Genomic DNA, 19,405 nt, shown 5'->3' with positions numbered 1-19,405 from the left:
TGTGTCTGAGAGAGTGGGTGATTCTATCTGTGTGTGTGTCTGAGAGAGTGGGTGATTCTATCTGTGTGTGTGTCTGAGAGAGTGGGTGATTCTATCTGTGTGTGTGTGTCTGAGAGAGTGGGTGATTCTATCTGTGTGTGTGTGTGTCTGAGAGAGTGGGTGATTCTATCTGTGTGTGTGTCTGAGAGAGTGGATGATTCTATCTGTGTGTGTGTGTCTGAGAGAGTGGGTGATTCTATCTGTGTGTGTGTGTGTCTGAGAGAGTGGGTGATTCTATCTGTGTGTGTGTGTCTGAGAGAGTGGGTGATTCTATCTGTGTGTGTGTCTGAGAGAGTGGGTGATTCTATCTGTGTGTGTGTGTCTGAGAGAGTGGGTGATTCCATCTGGGTGTGTGTCTGAGAGAGTGGGTGATTCTGTCTGTGTGTGTGTGTGTGTCTGAGAGAGTGGGTGATTCTATCTGTGTGTGTGTGTGTCTGAGAGAGTGGGTGATTCTATCTGTGTGTGTGTGTCTGAGAGAGTGGGTGATTCTATCTGTGTGTGTGTGTGAGAGAGTGGGTGATTCTATCTGTGTGTGTGTGTGTCTGAGAGAGTGGGTGATTCTATCTGTGTGTGTGTGTGTGTCTGAGAGAGTGGGTGATTCTATCTGTGTGTGTGTGTCTGAGAGAGTGGGTGATTCTATCTGTGTGTGTGTGTGAGAGAGTGGGTGATTCTATCTGTGTGTGTGTGTGTCTGAGAGAGTGGGTGATTCTATCTGTGTGTGTGTGTGTTTGAGAGAGTGGGTGATTCTATCTGTGTGTGTGTGTGTCTGAGAGAGTGGGTGACTCTATCTGTGTGTGTGTGTGTGTCTGAGAGAGTGGGTGATTCTATCTGTGTGTGTGTGTCTGAGAGAGTGGGTGATTCTATCTGTGTGTGTGTGTCTGAGAGAGTGGGTGATTCTATCTGTCTGTGTGTCTGAGAGAGTGGGTGATTCTATCTGTGTGTGTCTCTGAGAGAGTGGGTGATTCTATCTGTGTGTGTGTGTCTGAGAGAGTGGGTGATTTTATCTGTCTGTGTGTCTGAGAGAGTGGGTGATTCTATCTGTGTGTGTCTCTGAGAGAGTGGGTGATTCTATCTGTGTGTGTGTGTCTGAGAGAGTGGGTGATTTTACCTGTCTGTGTGTCTGAGAGAGTGGGTGATTCTATCTGTGTGTGTCTCTGAGAGAGTGGGTGATTCTATCTGTGTGTGTGTGTCTGAGAGAGTGGGTGATTCTATCTGTGTGTGTGTGTCTGAGAGAGTGGGTGATTCTATCTGTGTGTGTGTGTGTGTCTGAGAGAGTGGGTGATTCTATCTGTGTGTGTGTGTGTGTCTGAGAGAGTGGGTGATTCTATCTGTGTGTGTGTGTCTGAGAGAGTGGGTGATTCTATCTGTGTGTGTGTGTGTGTCTGAGAGAGTGGGTGATTCTATCTGTGTGTGTGTGTGTGTCTGAGAGAGTGGGTGATTCTATCTGTGTGTGTGTCTGAGAGAGTGGGTGATTCTATCTGTGTGTGTGTGTGTCTGAGAGAGTGGGTGATTCTATCTGTGTGTGTGTCTGAGAGAGTGGGTGATTCTATCTGTGTGTGTGTGTGTCTGAGAGAGTGGGTGATTCTATCTGTGTGTGTGTGTGTCTGAGAGAGTGGGTGATTCTATCAGTGTGTGTGTGTGTGTGAGAGAGTGGGTGATTCTATCAGTGTGTGTGTGTGTGTGAGAGAGTGGGTGATTCTATCTGTGTGTGTGTCTCTGAGAGAGTGGGTGATTCTATATTTGTGTGTGTGTGTGTGTCTGAGAGAGTGGGTGATTCTATCTGTGTGTGTGTGTCTGAGAGAGTGGGTGATTCTATCTGTGTGTGTGTGTGTCTGAGAGAGTGGGTGATTCTATCTGTGTGTGTGTGTCTGAGAGAGTGGGTGATTCTATCTGTGTGTGTGTCTGAGAGAGTGGGTGATTCTATCTGTGTGTGTGTGTCTGAGAGAGTGGGTGATTCTATCTGTGTGTGTGTGTGTCTGAGAGAGTGGGTGATTCTATCTGTGTGTGTGTCTGAGAGAGTGGGTGATTCTATCTGTGTGTGTGTGTGTCTGAGAGAGTGGGTGATTCTATCTGTGTGTGTGTGTGTCTGAGAGAGTGGGTGATTCTATCTGTGTGTGTGTGTGTCTGAGAGAGTGGGTGATTCTATCTGTGTGTGTGTCTGAGAGAGTGGGTGATTCTATCTGTGTGTGTGTGTGTCTGAGAGAGTGGGTGATTCTATCTTTGTGTGTGTGTGTGTGTCTGAGAGAGTGGGTGATTCTATCTGTGTGTGTGTGTCTGAGAGAGTGGGTGATTCTATCTGTGTGTGTGTGTCTGAGAGAGTGGGTGATTCTATCTGTGTGTGTGTCTGAGAGAGTGGGTGATTCTATCTGTGTGTGTGTGTGTCTGAGAGAGTGGGTGATTCTATCTTTGTGTTTGTGTGTGTCTGAGAGAGTGGGTGATTCTATCTGTGTGTGTGTGTCTGAGAGAGTGGGTGATTCTATCTGTGTGTGTGTCTCTGAGAGAGTGGGTGATTCTATCTGTGTGTGTGTGTCTGAGAGAGTGGGTGATTCTATCTGTGTGTGTGTGTGTCTGAGAGAGTGGGTGATTCTATCTGTGTGTGTGTCTGAGAGAGTGGGTGATTCTATCTGTGTGTGTGTGTGTCTGAGAGAGTGGGTGATTCTATCTGTGTGTGTGTCTGAGAGAGTGGGTGATTCTATCTGTGTGTGTGTGTGTGTCTGAGAGAGTGGGTGATTCTATCTGTGTGTGTGTGTGTGTGTCTGAGAGAGTGGGTGATTCTATCTGTGTGTGTGTGTGTGTCTGAGAGAGTGGGTGATTCTATCTGTGTGTGTGTGTCTGAGAGAGTGGGTGATTCTATCTGTGTGTGTGTGTGTGTGAGAGAGTGGGTGATTCTATCTGTGTGTGTGTGCGTGAGAGAGTGGGTGATTCTATCTGTGTGTGTGTGTGTGAGAGAGAGTGGGTGATTCTATCTGTGTGTGTGTGTGTCTGAGAGAGTGGGTGATTCTATCTGTGTGTGTGTGTCTGAGAGAGTGGGTGATTCTATCTGTGTGTGTGTGTGTGTCTGAGAGAGTGGGTGATTCTATCCCTGTGTGTGTGTCTGAGAGAGTGGGTGATTCTATCTGTGTGTGTGTGTGTCTGAGAGAGTGGGTGATTCTATCTGTGTGTGTGTGTCTCTGAGAGAGTGGGTGATTCTATCTGTGTGTGTGTGTGTGTCTGAGAGAGTGGGTGATTCTATCTGTGTGTGTGTGTCTCTGAGAGAGTGGGTGATTCTATCTGTGTGTGTGTGTGTGTCTGAGAGAGTGGGTGATTCTATCTGTGTGTGTGTGTGTGTCTGAGAGAGTGGGTGATTCTATCTGTGTGTGTGTGTGTGTCTGAGAGAGTGGGTGATTCTATCTGTGTGTGTGTGCGTGAGAGAGTGGGTGATTCTATCTGTGTGTGTGTGTCTGAGAGAGTGGGTGATTCTATCTGTGTGTGTGTGTCTGAGAGAGTGGGTTATTCTATCTGTGTGTGTGTGTGTCTGAGAGAATGGGTGATTCTATCTGTGTGTGTGTCTGAGAGAGTGGGTGATTCTATCTGTGTGTGTGTGTGTGTGTCTGAGAGAGTGGGTGATTCTATCTGTGTGTGTGTGTGTCTGAGAGAGTGGGTGATTCTATCTGTGTGTGTGTGTCTGAGAGAGTGGGTGATTCTATCTGTGTGTGTGTGTGTCTGAGAGAGTGGGTGATTCTATCTGTGTGTGTGTGTGAGAGAGTGGGTGATTCTATCTGTGTGTGTGTGTGTCTGAGAGAGTGGGTGATTCTATCTGTGTGTGTGTGTCTGAGAGAGTGGGTGACTCTATCTGTGTGTGTGTGTGTGTCTGAGAGAGTGGGTGACTCTATCTGTGTGTGTGTGTGTGTCTGAGAGAGTGGGTGATTCTATCTGTGTGTGTGTGTGTGTCTGAGAGAGTGGGTGATTCTATCTGTGTGTGTGTGTGTCTGAGAGAGTGGGTGATTCTATCTGTGTGTGTGTGTGTGTCTGAGAGAGTGGGTGATTCTATCTGTGTGTGTGTGTCTGAGAGAGTGGGTGATTCTATCTGTGTGTGTGTGTCTGAGAGAGTGGGTGATTCTATCTGTGTGTGTGTGTCTGAGAGAGTGGGTGATTCTATCTGTGTGTATGTGTGTGTCTGAGAGAGTGGGTGATTCTATCTGTGTGTGTGTGTCTGAGAGAGTGGGTGATTCTATCTGTGTGTGTGTGTGTCTGAGAGAGTGGGTGATTCTATCTGTGTGTGTGTGTCTGAGAGAGTGGGTGATTCTATCTGTGCGTGTGTGTGTGTCTGAGAGAGTGGGTGATTCTATCTGTGTGTGTGTGTCTGAGAGAGTGGGTGATTCTATCTGTGTGTGTGTCTGAGAGAGTGGGTGATTCTATCTGTGTGTGTGTGTGTCTGAGAGAGTGGGTGATTCTATCTGTGTGTGTGTCTGAGAGAGTGGATGATTCTATCTGTGTGTGTGTGTCTGAGAGAGTGGGTGATTCTATCTGTGTGTGTGTGTGTCTGAGAGAGTGGGTGATTCTATCTGTGTGTGTGTGTCTGAGAGAGTGGGTGATTCTATCTGTGTGTGTGTCTGAGAGAGTGGGTGATTCTATCTGTGTGTGTGTGTCTGAGAGAGTGGGTGATTCCATCTGGGTGTGTGTCTGAGAGAGTGGGTGATTCTGTCTCTGTGTGTGTGTGTGTCTGAGAGAGTGGGTGATTCTATCTGTGTGTGTGTGTGTCTGAGAGAGTGGGTGATTCTATCTGTGTGTGTGTGTCTGAGAGAGTGGGTGATTCTATCTGTGTGTGTGTGTGAGAGAGTGGGTGATTCTATCTGTGTGTGTGTGTGTGTCTGAGAGAGTGGGTGATTCTATCTGTGTGTGTGTGTGTGTCTGAGAGAGTGGGTGATTCTATCTGTGTGTGTGTGTCTGAGAGAGTGGGTGATTCTATCTGTGTGTGTGTGTGTGTCTGAGAGAGTGGGTGATTCTATCTGTGTGTGTGTGTGTCTGAGAGAGTGGGTGATTCTATCTGTGTGTGTGTTTGAGAGAGTGGGTGATTCTATCTGTGTGTGTGTGTGTCTGAGAGAGTGGGTGACTCTATCTGTGTGTGTGTGTGTGTCTGAGAGAGTGGGTGATTCTATCTGTGTGTGTGTGTCTGAGAGAGTGGGTGATTCTATCTGTGTGTGTGTGTCTGAGAGAGTGGGTGATTCTATCTGTCTGTGTGTCTGAGAGAGTGGGTGATTCTATCTGTGTGTGTCTCTGAGAGAGTGGGTGATTCTATCTGTGTGTGTGTGTCTGAGAGAGTGGGTGATTTTATCTGTCTGTGTGTCTGAGAGAGTGGGTGATTCTATCTGTGTGTGTCTCTGAGAGAGTGGGTGATTCTATCTGTGTGTGTGTGTCTGAGAGAGTGGGTGATTTTACCTGTCTGTGTGTCTGAGAGAGTGGGTGATTCTATCTGTGTGTGTCTCTGAGAGAGTGGGTGATTCTATCTGTGTGTGTGTGTCTGAGAGAGTGGGTGATTCTATCTGTGTGTGTGTGTCTGAGAGAGTGGGTGATTCTATCTGTGTGTGTGTGTGTGTCTGAGAGAGTGGGTGATTCTATCTGTGTGTGTGTGTGTGTCTGAGAGAGTGGGTGATTCTATCTGTGTGTGTGTGTCTGAGAGAGTGGGTGATTCTATCTGTGTGTGTGTGTGTGTCTGAGAGAGTGGGTGATTCTATCTGTGTGTGTGTGTGTCTGAGAGAGTGGGTGATTCTATCTGTGTGTGTGTCTGAGAGAGTGGGTGATTCTATCTGTGTGTGTGTGTGTCTGAGAGAGTGGGTGATTCTATCTGTGTGTGTGTCTGAGAGAGTGGGTGATTCTATCTGTGTGTGTGTGTGTCTGAGAGAGTGGGTGATTCTATCTGTGTGTGTGTGTGTCTGAGAGAGTGGGTGATTCTATCAGTGTGTGTGTGTGTGTGTGAGAGAGTGGGTGATTCTATCAGTGTGTGTGTGTGTGTGAGAGAGTGGGTGATTCTATCTGTGTGTGTGTCTCTGAGAGAGTGGGTGATTCTATATTTGTGTGTGTGTGTGTCTGAGAGAGTGGGTGATTCTATCTGTGTGTGTGTGTCTGAGAGAGTGGGTGATTCTATCTGTGTGTGTGTGTGTCTGAGAGAGTGGGTGATTCTATCTGTGTGTGTGTGTCTGAGAGAGTGGGTGATTCTATCTGTGTGTGTGTCTGAGAGAGTGGGTGATTCTATCTGTGTGTGTGTGTCTGAGAGAGTGGGTGATTCTATCTGTGTGTGTGTGTGTCTGAGAGAGTGGGTGATTCTATCTGTGTGTGTGTCTGAGAGAGTGGGTGATTCTATCTGTGTGTGTGTGTGTCTGAGAGAGTGGGTGATTCTATCTGTGTGTGTGTGTGTCTGAGAGAGTGGGTGATTCTATCTGTGTGTGTGTGTGTCTGAGAGAGTGGGTGATTCTATCTGTGTGTGTGTCTGAGAGAGTGGGTGATTCTATCTGTGTGTGTGTGTGTCTGAGAGAGTGGGTGATTCTATCTTGTGTGTGTGTGTGTGTCTGAGAGAGTGGGTGATTCTATCTGTGTGTGTGTGTGTCTGAGAGAGTGGGTGATTCTATCTGTGTGTGTGTCTGAGAGAGTGGGTGATTCTATCTGTGTGTGTGTGTGTCTGAGAGAGTGGGTGATTCTATCTGTGTGTGTGTGTCTGAGAGAGTGGGTGATTCTATCTGTGTGTGTGTGTGTGTCTGAGAGAGTGGGTGATTCTATCTGTGTGTGTGTGTGTGTCTGAGAGAGTGGGTGATTCTATCTGTGTGTGTGTGTCTGAGAGAGTGGGTGATTCTATCTGTGTGTGTGTGTGTCTGAGAGAGTGGGTGATTCTATCTGTGTGTGTGTGTCTGAGAGAGTGGGTGATTCTATCTGTGAGTGTGTGTGTGTCTGAGAGAGTGGGTGATTCTATCCCTGTGTGTGTGTCTGAGAGAGTGGGTGATTCTATCTGTGTGTGTGTGTGTCTGAGAGAGTGGGTGATTATATCTGTGTGTGTGTGTCTCTGAGAGAGTGGGTGATTCTATCTGTGTGTGTGTGTCTCTGAGAGAGTGGGTGATTCTATCTGTGTGTGTGTGTGTGTCTGAGAGAGTGGGTGATTCTATCTGTGTGTGTGTGTCTCTGAGAGAGTGGGTGATTCTATCTGTGTGTGTGTGTGTGTCTGAGAGAGTGGGTGATTCTATCTGTGTGTGTGTGTGTGTCTGAGAGAGTGGGTGATTCTATCTGTGTGTGTGTGTGTCTGAGAGAGTGGGTGATTCTATCTGTGTGTGTGTGCGTGAGAGAGTGGGTGATTCTATCTGTGTGTGTGTGTCTGAGAGAGTGGGTGATTCTATCTGTGTGTGTGTGTCTGAGAGAGTGGGTTATTCTATCTGTGTGTGTGTGTGTCTGAGAGAATGGGTGATTCTATCTGTGTGTGTGTGTGTCTGAGAGAGTGGGTGATTCTATCTGTGTGTGTGTGTCTGAGAGAGTGGGTGATTCTATCTGTGTGTGTGTGTGTGTATGTCTGAGAGAGTGGGTGATTCTATCTGTGTGTGTGTGTGTCTGAGAGAGTGGGTGATTCTATCTGTGTGTGTGTGTCTGAGAGAGTGGGTGATTCTATCTGTGTGTGTGTGTGTCTGAGAGAGTGGGTGATTCTATCTGTGTGTGTGTGTGAGAGAGAGTGGGTGATTCTATCTGTGTGTGTGTGTCTGAGAGAGTGGATGATTCTATCTGTGTGTGTGTGTCTGAGAGAGTGGGTGATTCTATCTGTGTGTGTGTGTGTCTGAGAGAGTGGGTGATTCTATCTGTGTGTGTGTGTCTGAGAGAGTGGGTGACTCTATCTGTGTGTGTGTGTGTGTCTGAGAGAGTGGGTGACTCTATCTGTGTGTGTGTGTGTGTCTGAGAGAGTGGGTGATTCTATCTGTGTGTGTGTGTGTCTGAGAGAGTGGGTGATTCTATCTGTGTGTGTGTGTGTCTGAGAGAGTGGGTGATTCTATCTGTGTGTGTGTGTGTGTCTGAGAGAGTGGGTGATTCAATCTGTGTGTGTGTGTCTGAGAGAGTGGGTGATTCTATCTGTGTGTGTGTGTCTGAGAGAGTGGGTGATTCTATCTGTGTGTGTGTGTCTGAGAGAGTGGGTGATTCTATCTGTGTGTATGTGTGTGTCTGAGAGAGTGGGTGATTCTATCTGTGTGTGTGTGTCTGAGAGAGTGGGTGATTCTATCTGTGTGTGTGTGTGTCTGAGAGAGTGGGTGATTCTATCTGTGTGTGTGTGTCTGAGACAGTGGGTGATTCTATCTGTGCGTGTGTGTGTGTCTGAGAGAGTGGGTGATTCTATCTGTGTGTGTGTGTCTGAGAGAGTGGGTGATTCTATCTGTGTGTGTGTCTGAGAGAGTGGGTGATTCTATCTGTGTGTGTGTGTGTCTGAGAGAGTGGGTGATTCTATCTGTGTGTGTGTCTGAGAGAGTGGGTGATTCTATCTGTGTGTGTGTGTGTGTCTGAGAGAGTGGGTGATTCTATCTGTGTGTGTGTGTGTGTCTGAGAGAGTGGGTGATTCTATCTGTGTGTGTGTGTGTGTCTGAGAGAGTGGGTGATTCTATCTGTGTGTGTGTGTCTGAGAGAGTGGGTGATTCTATCTGTGTGTGTGTGTGTGTGAGAGAGTGGGTGATTCTATCTGTGTGTGTGTGTGCGTGAGAGAGTGGGTGATTCTATCTGTGTGTGTGTGTGTGAGAGAGAGTGGGTGATTCTATCTGTGTGTGTGTGTGTCTGAGAGAGTGGGTGATTCTATCTGTGTGTGTGTGTCTGAGAGAGTGGGTGATTCTATCTGTGTGTGTGTGTGTGTCTGAGAGAGTGGGTGATTCTATCCCTGTGTGTGTGTCTGAGAGAGTGGGTGATTCTATCTGTGTGTGTGTGTGTGTGAGAGAGTGGGTGATTCTATCTGTGTGTGTGTGTCTCTGAGAGAGTGGGTGATTCTATCTGTGTGTGTGTGTCTCTGAGAGAGTGGGTGATTCTATCTGTGTGTGTGTGTGTGTCTGAGAGAGTGGGTGATTCTATCTGTGTGTGTGTGTCTCTGAGAGAGTGGGTGATTCTATCTGTGTGTGTGTGTGTGTCTGAGAGAGTGGGTGATTCTATCTGTGTGTGTGTGTGTGTCTGAGAGAGTGGGTGATTCTATCTGTGTGTGTGTGTGTCTGAGAGAGTGGGTGATTCTATCTGTGTGTGTGTGCGTGAGAGAGTGGGTGATTCTATCTGTGTGTGTGTGTCTGAGAGAGTGGGTGATTCTATTGTGTGTGTGTGTCTGAGAGAGTGGGTTATTCTATCTGTGTGTGTGTGTGTCTGAGAGAATGGGTGATTCTATCTGTGTGTGTGTGTGTCTGAGAGAGTGGGTGATTCTATCTGTGTGTGTGTCTGAGAGAGTGGGTGATTCTATCTGTGTGTGTGTGTGTGTGTCTGAGAGAGTGGGTGATTCTATCTGTGTGTGTGTGTGTCTGAGAGAGTGGGTGATTCTATCTGTGTGTGTGTGTCTGAGAGAGTGGGTGATTCTATCTGTGTGTGTGTGTGTCTGAGAGAGTGGGTGATTCTATCTGTGTGTGTGTGTGAGAGAGTGGGTGATTCTATCTGTGTGTGTGTGTGTCTGAGAGAGTGGGTGACTCTATCTGTGGTGTGTGTGTGTGTCTGAGAGAGTGGGTGATTCTATCTGTGTGTGTGTGTCTGAGAGAGTGGGTGATTCTATCTGTGTGTGTGTGTCTGAGAGAGTGGGTGATTCTATCTGTGTGTGTGTGTGTGTCTGAGAGAGTGGGTGACTCTATCTGTGTGTGTGTGTGTGTCTGAGAGAGTGGGTGATTCTATCTGTGTGTGTGTGTGTGTCTGAGAGAGTGGGTGATTCTATCTGTGTGTGTGTGTGTCTGAGAGAGTGGGTGATTCTATCTGTGTGTGTGTGTGTGTCTGAGAGAGTGGGTGATTCTATCTGTGTGTGTGTGTCTGAGAGAGTGGGTGATTCTATCTGTGTGTGTGTGTCTGAGAGAGTGGGTGATTCTATCTGTGTGTGTGTGTCTGAGAGAGTGGGTGATTCTATCTGTGTGTATGTGTGTGTCTGAGAGAGTGGGTGATTCTATCTGTGTGTGTGTGTCTGAGAGAGTGGGTGATTCTATCTGTGTGTGTGTGTCTGAGACAGTGGGTGATTCTATCTGTGTGTGTGTCTCTGAGAGTGGGTGATTCTATCTGTGTGTGTGTCTCTGAGAGAGTGGGTGATTCTATCTGTGTGTGTGTGTGTGTCTGAGAGAGTGGGTGATTCTATCTGTGTGTGTGTGTCTCTGAGAGAGTGGGTGATTCTATCTGTGTGTGTGTGTCTGAGAGAGTGGGTGATTCTATCTGTGTGTGTGTGTGTCTGAGAGAGTGGGTGATTCTATCTGTGTGTGTGTGTCTGAGAGAGTGGGTGATTCTATCTGTGCGTGTGTGTGTGTCTGAGAGAGTGGGTGATTCTATCTGTGTGTGTGTGTCTGAGAGAGTGGGTGATTCTATCTGTGTGTGTGTCTGAGAGAGTGGGTGATTCTATCTGTGTGTGTGTGTGTCTGAGAGAGTGGGTGATTCTATCTGTGTGTGTGTCTGAGAGAGTGGATGATTCTATCTGTGTGTGTGTGTCTGAGAGAGTGGGTGATTCTATCTGTGTGTGTGTGTGTCTGAGAGAGTGGGTGATTCTATCTGTGTGTGTGTGTCTGAGAGAGTGGGGGGTGATTCTATCTGTGTGTGTGTCTGAGAGAGTGGGTGATTCTATCTGTGTGTGTGTGTCTGAGAGAGTGGGTGATTCCATCTGGGTGTGTGTCTGAGAGAGTGGGTGATTCTGTCTCTGTGTGTGTGTGTGTCTGAGAGAGTGGGTGATTCTATCTGTGTGTGTGTGTGTCTGAGAGAGTGGGTGATTCTATCTGTGTGTGTGTGTGTGTCTGAGAGAGTGGGTGATTCTATCTGTGTGTGTGTGTGTGTCTGAGAGAGTGGGTGATTCTATCTGTGTGTGTGTGTCTGAGAGAGTGGGTGATTCTATCTGTGTGTGTGTGTGTGTCTGAGAGAGTGGGTGATTCTATCTGTGTGTGTGTGTCTGAGAGAGTGGGTGATTCTATCTGTGTGTGTGTCTGAGAGAGTGGGTGATTCTATCTGTGCGTGTGTGTCTGAGAGAGTGGGTGATTCCATCTGGGTGTGTGTCTGAGAGAGTGGGTGATTCTGTCTGTGTGTGTGTGTGTGTCTGAGAGAGTGGGTGATTCTATCTCTGTGTGTGTGTGTCTGAGAGAGTGGGTGATTCTATCTGTGTGTGTGTGTCTGAGAGAGTGGGTGATTCTATCTGTGTGTGTGTGTGTCTCTGAGAGAGTGGGTGATTCTATCTGTGTGTGTGTGTCTGAGAGAGTGGGTGATTCTATCTGTGTGTGTGTGTGTGTCTGAGAGAGTGGGTGATTCTATCTGTGTGTGTGTGTGTGTCTGAGAGAGTGGGTGATTCTATCTGTGTGTGTGTGTGTGAGAGAGTGGGTGATTCTATCTGTGTGTGTGTGTGTGTCTGAGAGAGTGGGTGATTCTATCTGTGTGTGTGTGTGTCTGAGAGAGTGGGTGATTCTATCTGTGTGTGTGTCTGAGAGAGTGGGTGATTCTATCTGTGTGTGTGTGTGTGTCTGAGAGAGTGGGTGATTCTATCTGTGTGTGTGTCTGAGAGAGTGGGTGATTCTATCTGTGTGTGTGTGTGTCTGAGAGAGTGGGTGATTCTATCTGTGTGTGTGTGTGTCTGAGAGAGTGGGTGATTCTATCAGTGTGTGTGTGTGTGTGAGAGAGTGGGTGATTCTATCAGTGTGTGTGTGTGTGTGAGAGAGTGGGTGATTCTATCTGTGTGTGTGTCTCTGAGAGAGTGGGTGATTCTATCTTTGTGTGTGTGTGTGTGTCTGAGAGAGTGGGTGATTCTATCTGTGTGTGTGTGTCTGAGAGAGTGGGTGATTCTATCTGTGTGTGTGTGTCTGAGAGAGTGGGTGATTCTATCTTTGTGTGTGTGTGTGTGTGTCTGAGAGAGTGGGTGATTCTATCTGTGTGTGTGTGTCTGAGAGAGTGGGTGATTCTATCTGTGTGTGTGTCTGAGAGAGTGGGTGATTCTATCTGTGTGTGTGTCTGAGAGAGTGGTGATTCTATCTGTGTGTGTGTGTGTCTGAGAGAGTGGGTGATTCTATCTTTGTGTTTGTGTGTGTCTGAGAGAGTGGGTGATTCTATCTGTGTGTGTGTGTCTGAGAGAGTGGGTGATTCTATCTGTGTGTGTGTGTCTGAGAGAGTGGGTGATTCTATCTGTGTGTGTGTGTGTCTGAGAGAGTGGGTGATTCTATCTGTGTGTGTGTCTGAGAGAGTGGGTGATTCTATCTGTGTGTGTGTGTGTCTGAGAGAGTGGGTGATTCTATCTGTGTGTGTGTCTGAGAGAGTGGGTGATTCTATCTGTGTGTGTGTGTGTCTGAGAGAGTGGGTGATTCTATCTGTGTGTGTGTGTGTGTCTGAGAGAGTGGGTGATTCTATCTGTGTGTGTGTGTGTGTCTGAGAGAGTGGGTGATTCTATCTGTGTGTGTGTGTCTGAGAGAGTGGGTGATTCTATCTGTGTGTGTGTGTGTGTCTGAGAGAGTGGGTGATTCTATCTGTGTGTGTGTGTGTGTCTGAGAGAGTGGGTGATTCTATCTGTGTGTGTGTGTCTGAGAGAGTGGGTGATTCTATCTGTGTGTGTGTGTGTGTGAGAGAGTGGGTGATTCTATCTCTGTGTGTGTGTATCTGAGAGAGTGGATGATTCTATCTGTGTGTGTGTGTCTGAGAGAGTGGGTGATTCTATCTGTGTGTGTGTGTCTGAGAGAGTGGGTGATTCTATCTGTGTGTGTGTGAGAGAGAGTGGGTGATTCTATCTGTGTGTGTGTGTGTGTGTCTGAGAGAGTGGGTGATTCTATCTGTGTGTGTGTCTCTGAGAGAGTGGGTGATTCTATCTGTGTGTGTGTCTCTGAGAGAGTGGGTGATTCTATCTGTGTGTGTGTGTCTCTGAGAGAGTGGGTGATTCTATCTGTGTGTGTGTGTGTCTGAGAGAGTGGGTGATTCTATCTGTGTGTGTGTGTCTGAGAGAGTGGGTGATTCTATCTGTGTGTGTGTGTGTCTGAGAGAGTGGGTGATTCTATCTGTGTGTGTGTGTCTGAGAGAGTGGGTGATTCTATCTGTGTGTGTGTGTGTCTGAGAGAGTGGGTGATTCTATCTGTGTGTGTGTGTCTGAGAGAGTGGGTGATTCTATCTGTGTGTGTGTGTGTGAGAGAGTGGGTGATTCTATCTGTGTGTGAGAGGGAGAGAGTGTGTGCGTTGTCAGAGCTCTCTGTGTCTGTGCTGTCCTGCGGTGATCTGGGAGCTGAAGGAAGAGGCAGAGGGCCGTGTGTCTTAGAGAGAGAGCGAGTGTGTGCGTGCGTGTGTGTGTGTGTGAGAGAGAGTCCCTGATGGATTAGCTGTCACTTCGGAGCGTATCCCTGCTCAGGATGCACTGCAGTTCCTCACAGTCCTGCAGCAGCCCCTCGATGTGCGACACAGAGAGAGAGAGAGAGAGTCAGGACGGTGCTGCCTGTGGGATCCCTCCGCACCGAGATGCTGACAGTTCAGGACGTGGCACCCCTGTACCAGACGGACTTTGTCAGGAACGCTCGGGCAGTGGCTGCCCTCTGGGCCGTCTGCACCCTGTGCCTGGCCTTGGTGGAGGTGGTGGTGCTGACTGAACCAGGCTGGGTGCAGGCCCCAGGCTCCGGCCTGGCCCCCCCCGGCTCCTTCGGCCTCTTCCAGCTGTGCCAGCAGACCGAGGGGCCGCCCCGGTGCCAGGGCTCTCTGGCCGCCCTCGCCCCGGTGCCCTCCTTCCGGACCCCGGCTGGATTCGTGGGCGCCGCCCTGGCCCTGGTCCTGGCCAGCATCTGCCTCGGCCTGGCCCTTCACCGCTGCTGCAACCCGGCCACCGTCTACAAGGTGTGCGCCTGGCTCCAGTTCTCAGCCGGTACGCCTCACCCACGCACTCTCCCCACCGCCCGCGCGCTCTTCCCGCTGCCCAAACATCTGGGCAGGATAGCTCCAGGCTTCAATCTCGGCCTACTTCCTGTTATTTCCCCCCCCCCCTATAATCTGCTGTGGTACTGGGCAGGAAAACACCAGGCTTCAATCTCGGCCTACTTCCTGTTATTGCCATCCCTGTCACCTGCCATGGTACTGGGCATAAATCAGTGGGCATGAAAAGTTCAGGCTTCAATCTCGGCCTACTTCCTATTCTTGCACCCCCCCCCCCCACCCAATAATCTGCCGTGGTACTGGGCAGGAAAACTCCAGGCTTCAATCTCGGCCTACTTCCTGTTATTGCCCCCCTCCTATAATCTGCTGTGGTACTGGGCAGGAAAACTCCAGGCTTCAATCTCGGCCTACTTCCTGTTATTGCCCCCCCCCCCCCCACCCCCCCCTATAATCTGCTGTGGTACTGGGCAGGAAAACTCCAGGCTTCAATCTCGGCCTACTTCCTGTTATTGCCATCCCTGTCACCTGCCATGGTACTGGGCATAAATCAGTGGGCATGAAAAGTTCAGGCTTCAATCTCGGCCTACTTCCTATTATTGCACCCCCCCCCCCCCCAATAATCTGCTGTGGTACTGGGCAGGAAAACTCCAGGCTTCAATCTCGGCCTACTATGAGTTATAGCCTCCTCTACAACCCGCTGTGGTGCTGCGCCTTAAAATCTGAGCAGGAAAGCCCCAGGCTCCGATCTCGGCCTACTTCGAGGGATAGCCTCCCCTCTACCCTGCTATGGCAGAGGGCATTAAATCTCTGGGCAAGAAAGCTCCAGGCTTCAATCTCGGCCTACCAACCCATTGCACTGACTAGTCTTTGGGCCGAGCTGATCTCTGCAGGGGAAGTCGGGTGAAGAGAGGGACCGGGGGAGGGTTTGGTGGGGGGGGGGGGGCGCTACCCAAGCCACACGTGACTCCTGTCGATGCCCAGCCAGCCCAAACACGCCAGAGATGCAACACAAATGGGAAAAGCGCCAAGCCAGAGGTGGGGGGTGGAGGGGGAGGGGGGGGGGGCAGGTGGGGGGGGGTGGGTTGGGGGGGTGGGGGGGGAGTGGACAGGGGCACTGCATAACCGAGCCACCGCCGAATGCGTGAAGGTTGGCGGTACACGCAAGGAGGGGGGGGGGGTGGGACGGGGAAGAGAGGCAAGAGGAGGCACTCCTGAAAGGTACAATCGTTGGGTGATGCCGCTGTTGTGGAATAGCAGCAGTGTTTATAGCCTCCGGGTGGCTGCAGCAGGGTGGGTGGGGCTGGGGAACCCCCAAATATGCCCTAAATGGCTGTACACCCCGACTCGGTCTCCCCCCTCCTCCCCCTCCCTCCCCTCCCCACGCCAGCCTTGGACGATCAGACTGAAGGATGGAACCAGGAGTCATTCAGCCCCTCCTCCTCCAGCCTGTTACACAGGAACAGGAGGCCATTCAGCCCCTCCTCCTCCTCCAGCCTGTTACACAGGAACAGGAGGCCATTCAGCCCCTCTTCCTCCAGCCTGTGACACAGGAACAGGAGGCCATTCAGCCCCTCCTCCTCCTCCAGCCTGTTACACAGGAACAGGAGGCCATTCAGCCCCTCTTCCTCCAGCCTGTTACACTGGAACAGGAGGCCATTCAGCCCCTCCTCCTCCAGCCTGTTACACAGGAACAGGAGGCCATTCAGCCCCTCCTCCTCCAGCCTGTTACACTGGAACAGGAGGCCATTCAGCCCCTCCTCCTCCTCCAGCCTGTTACACAGGAACAGGAGGCCATTCAGCCCCTCCTCCTCCTCCAGCCTGTTACACAGGAACAGGAGGCCATTCAGCCCCTCCTCCTCCAGCCTGTTACACAGGAACAGGAGGCCATTCAGCCCCTCCTCCTCCAGCCTGTTACACAGGAACAGGAGGCCGTTCAGCCCCTCCTCCTCCAGCCTGTTACACGGGAACAGGAGGCCATTCAGCCCCTCCTCCTCCAGCCTGTTACACAGGAACAGGAGGCCATTCAGCCCCTCCTCCCTCCCTCCAGCCTGTTACACAGCAACACGAGGCCATTCAGCCCCTCCTCCTCCAGCCTGTTACACAGGAACAGGAGGCCATTCAGCCCCTCCTCCTCCAGCCTGTTACACAGGAACAGGAGGCCGTTCAGCCCCTCCTCCTCCAGCCTGTTACACAGGAACAGGAGGCCATTCAGCCCCTCCTCCTCCAGCCTGTTACACAGGAACAGGAGGCCATTCAGCCCCTCCTCCCTCCCTCCAGCCTGTTACACAGGAACAGGAGGCCATTCAGCCCCTCCTCCTCCAGCCTGTTACACAGGGACAGGAGGCCATTCAGCCCCTCCCTCCTCCAGCCTGTTGCCCACCTTGAGGAGGTGGGGTTGGGAGGTAATGGGTGGGGGGGGGAGGGTGAGCCCTGCAAATCCCCCCACACCCTTTTGTTGAAGGGAGACCGTGCCCCCATCCCCACCCCCCCCCCCACCCCCCTCCCTGGGGGAGGGAGTCTCAGGACTCTATCTCTGTAGGAATGACCCATATCGGTCCCTGTCAGGGGGGATGGGGCAAGGGGTCGTGGGTCAAAAGTCGGAGGGGAACTTGCGGGGACAGGGTGCCTCACACCTGCTGCCCCTCAACATTTCGGGAGGGGGCAGGTTTTGGAAGGCACTGTTGGAGGAGAGTTGCTGCAGTGCGTCCTGTAGACACACACCACAGCCCCTCAGCATTGGGGGGTGGGAGGGAGGGAGTGTTGGGGCTCAGCCAGGCATTCCTAATGAGCCCAGCTACCTCCGGTGGGGTGGGAGGGAGGGAGTGTTGGAGCTCAGCCGGGCATTCCTAATGAGCCCAGCTACCTCGGGGGGAGGGAGGGAGGGAGTGTTGGAGCTCAGCCGGGCATTCCTAATGAGCCCAGCTACCTCGGGGTGGGAGGGAGGGAGTGTTGGAGCTCAGCCGGGCATTCCTAATGAGCCCAGCTACCTCGGGGTGGGAGGGAGGGAGTGTTGGAGCCCAGCCGGGCATTCCTAATGAGCCCAGCTACCTCGGGGGCATGGGAGGGAGTGTTGTAGCCCAGCCGGGCATTCCTAATGAGTCCAGCTCACTTGGGGGTGGGAGGGAGGGAGTGTTGGAGCCCAGCCGGGCATTCCTAATGAGCCCAGATACCTCGGGGGGATGGGAGGGAGTGTTGTAGCCCAGCCGGGCATTCCTAATGAGTCCAGCTCACTTGGGGGTTGGAGGGAGGGAGTGTTGGAGCCCAGCCGGGCATTCCTAATGAGCCCAGCTTCCTCAGGGGAGAGGGGGGACGCTGTGAGGGAGCTACGGTGAGGGGGCGGAGGGGTGGTTCAGGTGAGAGGCCAGCTTCCTCACCTCTCTCTCTCTCTCTCTCTCTCTCGTGTTCCCAGCCAGTTGCCAGACCCTGGGATGTGTGACCTTCCCGGACAGCTGGGAGGCGCCGGAGGTGCGAGCGCTCTGCGGGTCGCGGGCCGGGAGTTACGCGCTGGGCTCCTGCAGCGTCCACTGGGCCTTCGGCCTAGCGGTGCTTGGGGCCCTGGACGCCCTCATCCTGTCCGTCCTGGCCTTCATCCTCGCCAATCGGCAAGAGAGCCTCGTCCCGGAGACACGCGGGAAAAAGGGTAAGGTCACAGAAGTTGGCGGGGTGGGGGGGAGAAGGGAGAGAGACCAGGCCCCTCCCGCACCAACAAACCCCCAGGCCGCTCGGCTGACCCTTCCTGTCTTCCGTCCCACGTCCTCCCCGTCAAGCCATAACCTTTGACCCTCTCCCTCCCCCCACCCCCCGACCTCCCCCTGGCGGATTGGGGGGGTTGGGGGGGGGGTTGGGGGGGGGGGTTGGGGGGGGGTGGTGGGGGGGGGGGGGGAGGGAGACTGTTATTGTCTGAGGCGCTGAGGACGTCCCGACTTGGACACCCGAATGTCCGAGAGAGGAGGTTGGCGGCTCGAGGCGGGGGTGTGGGGGGGGGGGGGGAAGCGGGATGGTTCTGGGTAGGGGGGGTGGGGAAGGGGGGGAGCAGATTTGGCGGGAAATTGGGAACGAGTCCACCCCCCCCCCCCCCCCCCCCCAGGACTGGGATCCCGATCTCCCTTGTGCTGACATCATGCGGCCTACTGTAAGTGCTGAAGCCTGACCATGAGGGAGGGTAATGTGTCTCAGGGGGGAAGGAGACAGCAGGGCCAGGGCCTGGGCTTTGCGCTTAGAGAGACACACTGCACGGGTCAGAGTTTATTATGACAGTGTAGAGGGAGCTTTCCTCTGTATCTAACCCCCCTGTCCCTGGGAGTGGGGGGGGGGACGGTGTAGAGGGAGCTTTCCTCTGTATCTAACCCCCCTGTCCCTGGGAGTGGGGGGGGGGACGGTGTAGAGAGAGCTTTCCTCTGTATCTAACCCCCCTGTCCCTGGGAGTGGGGGGGGGGACGGTGTAGAGAGAGCTTTCCTCTGTATCTAACCCCCCTGACCCTGGGAGTGGGGGGGGGACAGTGTAGAGGGAGCTTTCCTCTGTATCTAACCCCCCCTGTCCCTGGGAGTGGGGGGGGGACAGTGTAGAGGGAGCTTTCCTCTGTATCTAACCCCCCTGACCCTGGGAGTGGGGGGGGGACAGTGTAGAGAGAGCTTTACCCTGTATCTAACCCCCTGTCCCTGGGAGTGGGGGGACAGTAGAGGCAGCTTTACTCTGTATCTAACCCCCTGTCCCTGGGAGTGGGGGGACAGTGTAGAGAGAGCTTTCCTCTGTATCTAACCCCCTGTCCCTGGGAGTGGGGGGACAATGTAGAGAGAGCTTTACCCTGTATCTAACCCCCTGTCCCTGGGAGTGGGGGGGGACAGTGTAGAGAGAGCTTTCCTCTGTATCTAACCCCCTGTCCCTGGGAGTGGGGGGACAGTGTAGAGAGAGCTTTACTCTGTATCTAACCCCCTGTCCCTGGGAGTGGGGGGACAGTGTAGAGAGAGCTTTACTCTGTATCTAACCCCCTGTCCCTGGGAGTGGGGGGACAGTGTAGAGAGAGCTTTACCCTGTATCTAACCCCCTGTCCCTGGGAGTGGGGGGGGGACAGTGTAGAGAGAGCTTTACTCTGTATCTAACCCCCTGTCCCTGGGAGTGGGGGGACAGTGTAGAGAGAGCTTTACTCTGTATCTAACCCCCTGTCCCTGGGAGTGGGGGGACAGTGTAGAGAGAGCTTTACTCTGTATCTAACCCCCTGTCCCTGGGGGTGGGGGGACAGTGTAGAGGGAGCTTTCCTCAGTACCGTACTGTCGGGTCAGTGTATAATCTCTCTCTCTCTCTCCCTTAGTCACTGACAGCGCGATGTGAGGGAAGTTGGAG

The 19,405-nt window shown here is 51.8% G+C and overlaps 1 protein-coding gene across 1 annotated transcript; it reads left to right on the top strand.

Moving 5' to 3' along the window:
- Nucleotides 1-13,199: 13,199 nt before the first annotated feature.
- On the top strand, nucleotides 13,200-19,405 carry lhfpl4b (LHFPL tetraspan subfamily member 4b). Its single transcript, XM_072567412.1, has 3 exons — nucleotides 13,200-14,056; nucleotides 17,474-17,704; nucleotides 19,374-19,405. Exons 1-3 carry the CDS (start codon nucleotides 13,660-13,662, stop codon nucleotides 19,391-19,393), a joined length of 648 nt encoding a protein of 215 aa, XP_072423513.1. The 5' UTR covers nucleotides 13,200-13,659; the 3' UTR covers nucleotides 19,394-19,405.

This window comes from Chiloscyllium punctatum, unplaced genomic scaffold, assembly GCF_047496795.1.
Source record: "Chiloscyllium punctatum isolate Juve2018m unplaced genomic scaffold, sChiPun1.3 scaffold_67, whole genome shotgun sequence".
Classification (NCBI taxonomy): Eukaryota; Metazoa; Chordata; class Chondrichthyes; order Orectolobiformes; family Hemiscylliidae; genus Chiloscyllium; species Chiloscyllium punctatum.
Note: the sequence above shows the minus strand (reverse complement) of the source record. Positions and strands in the feature narration are given on the sequence as shown.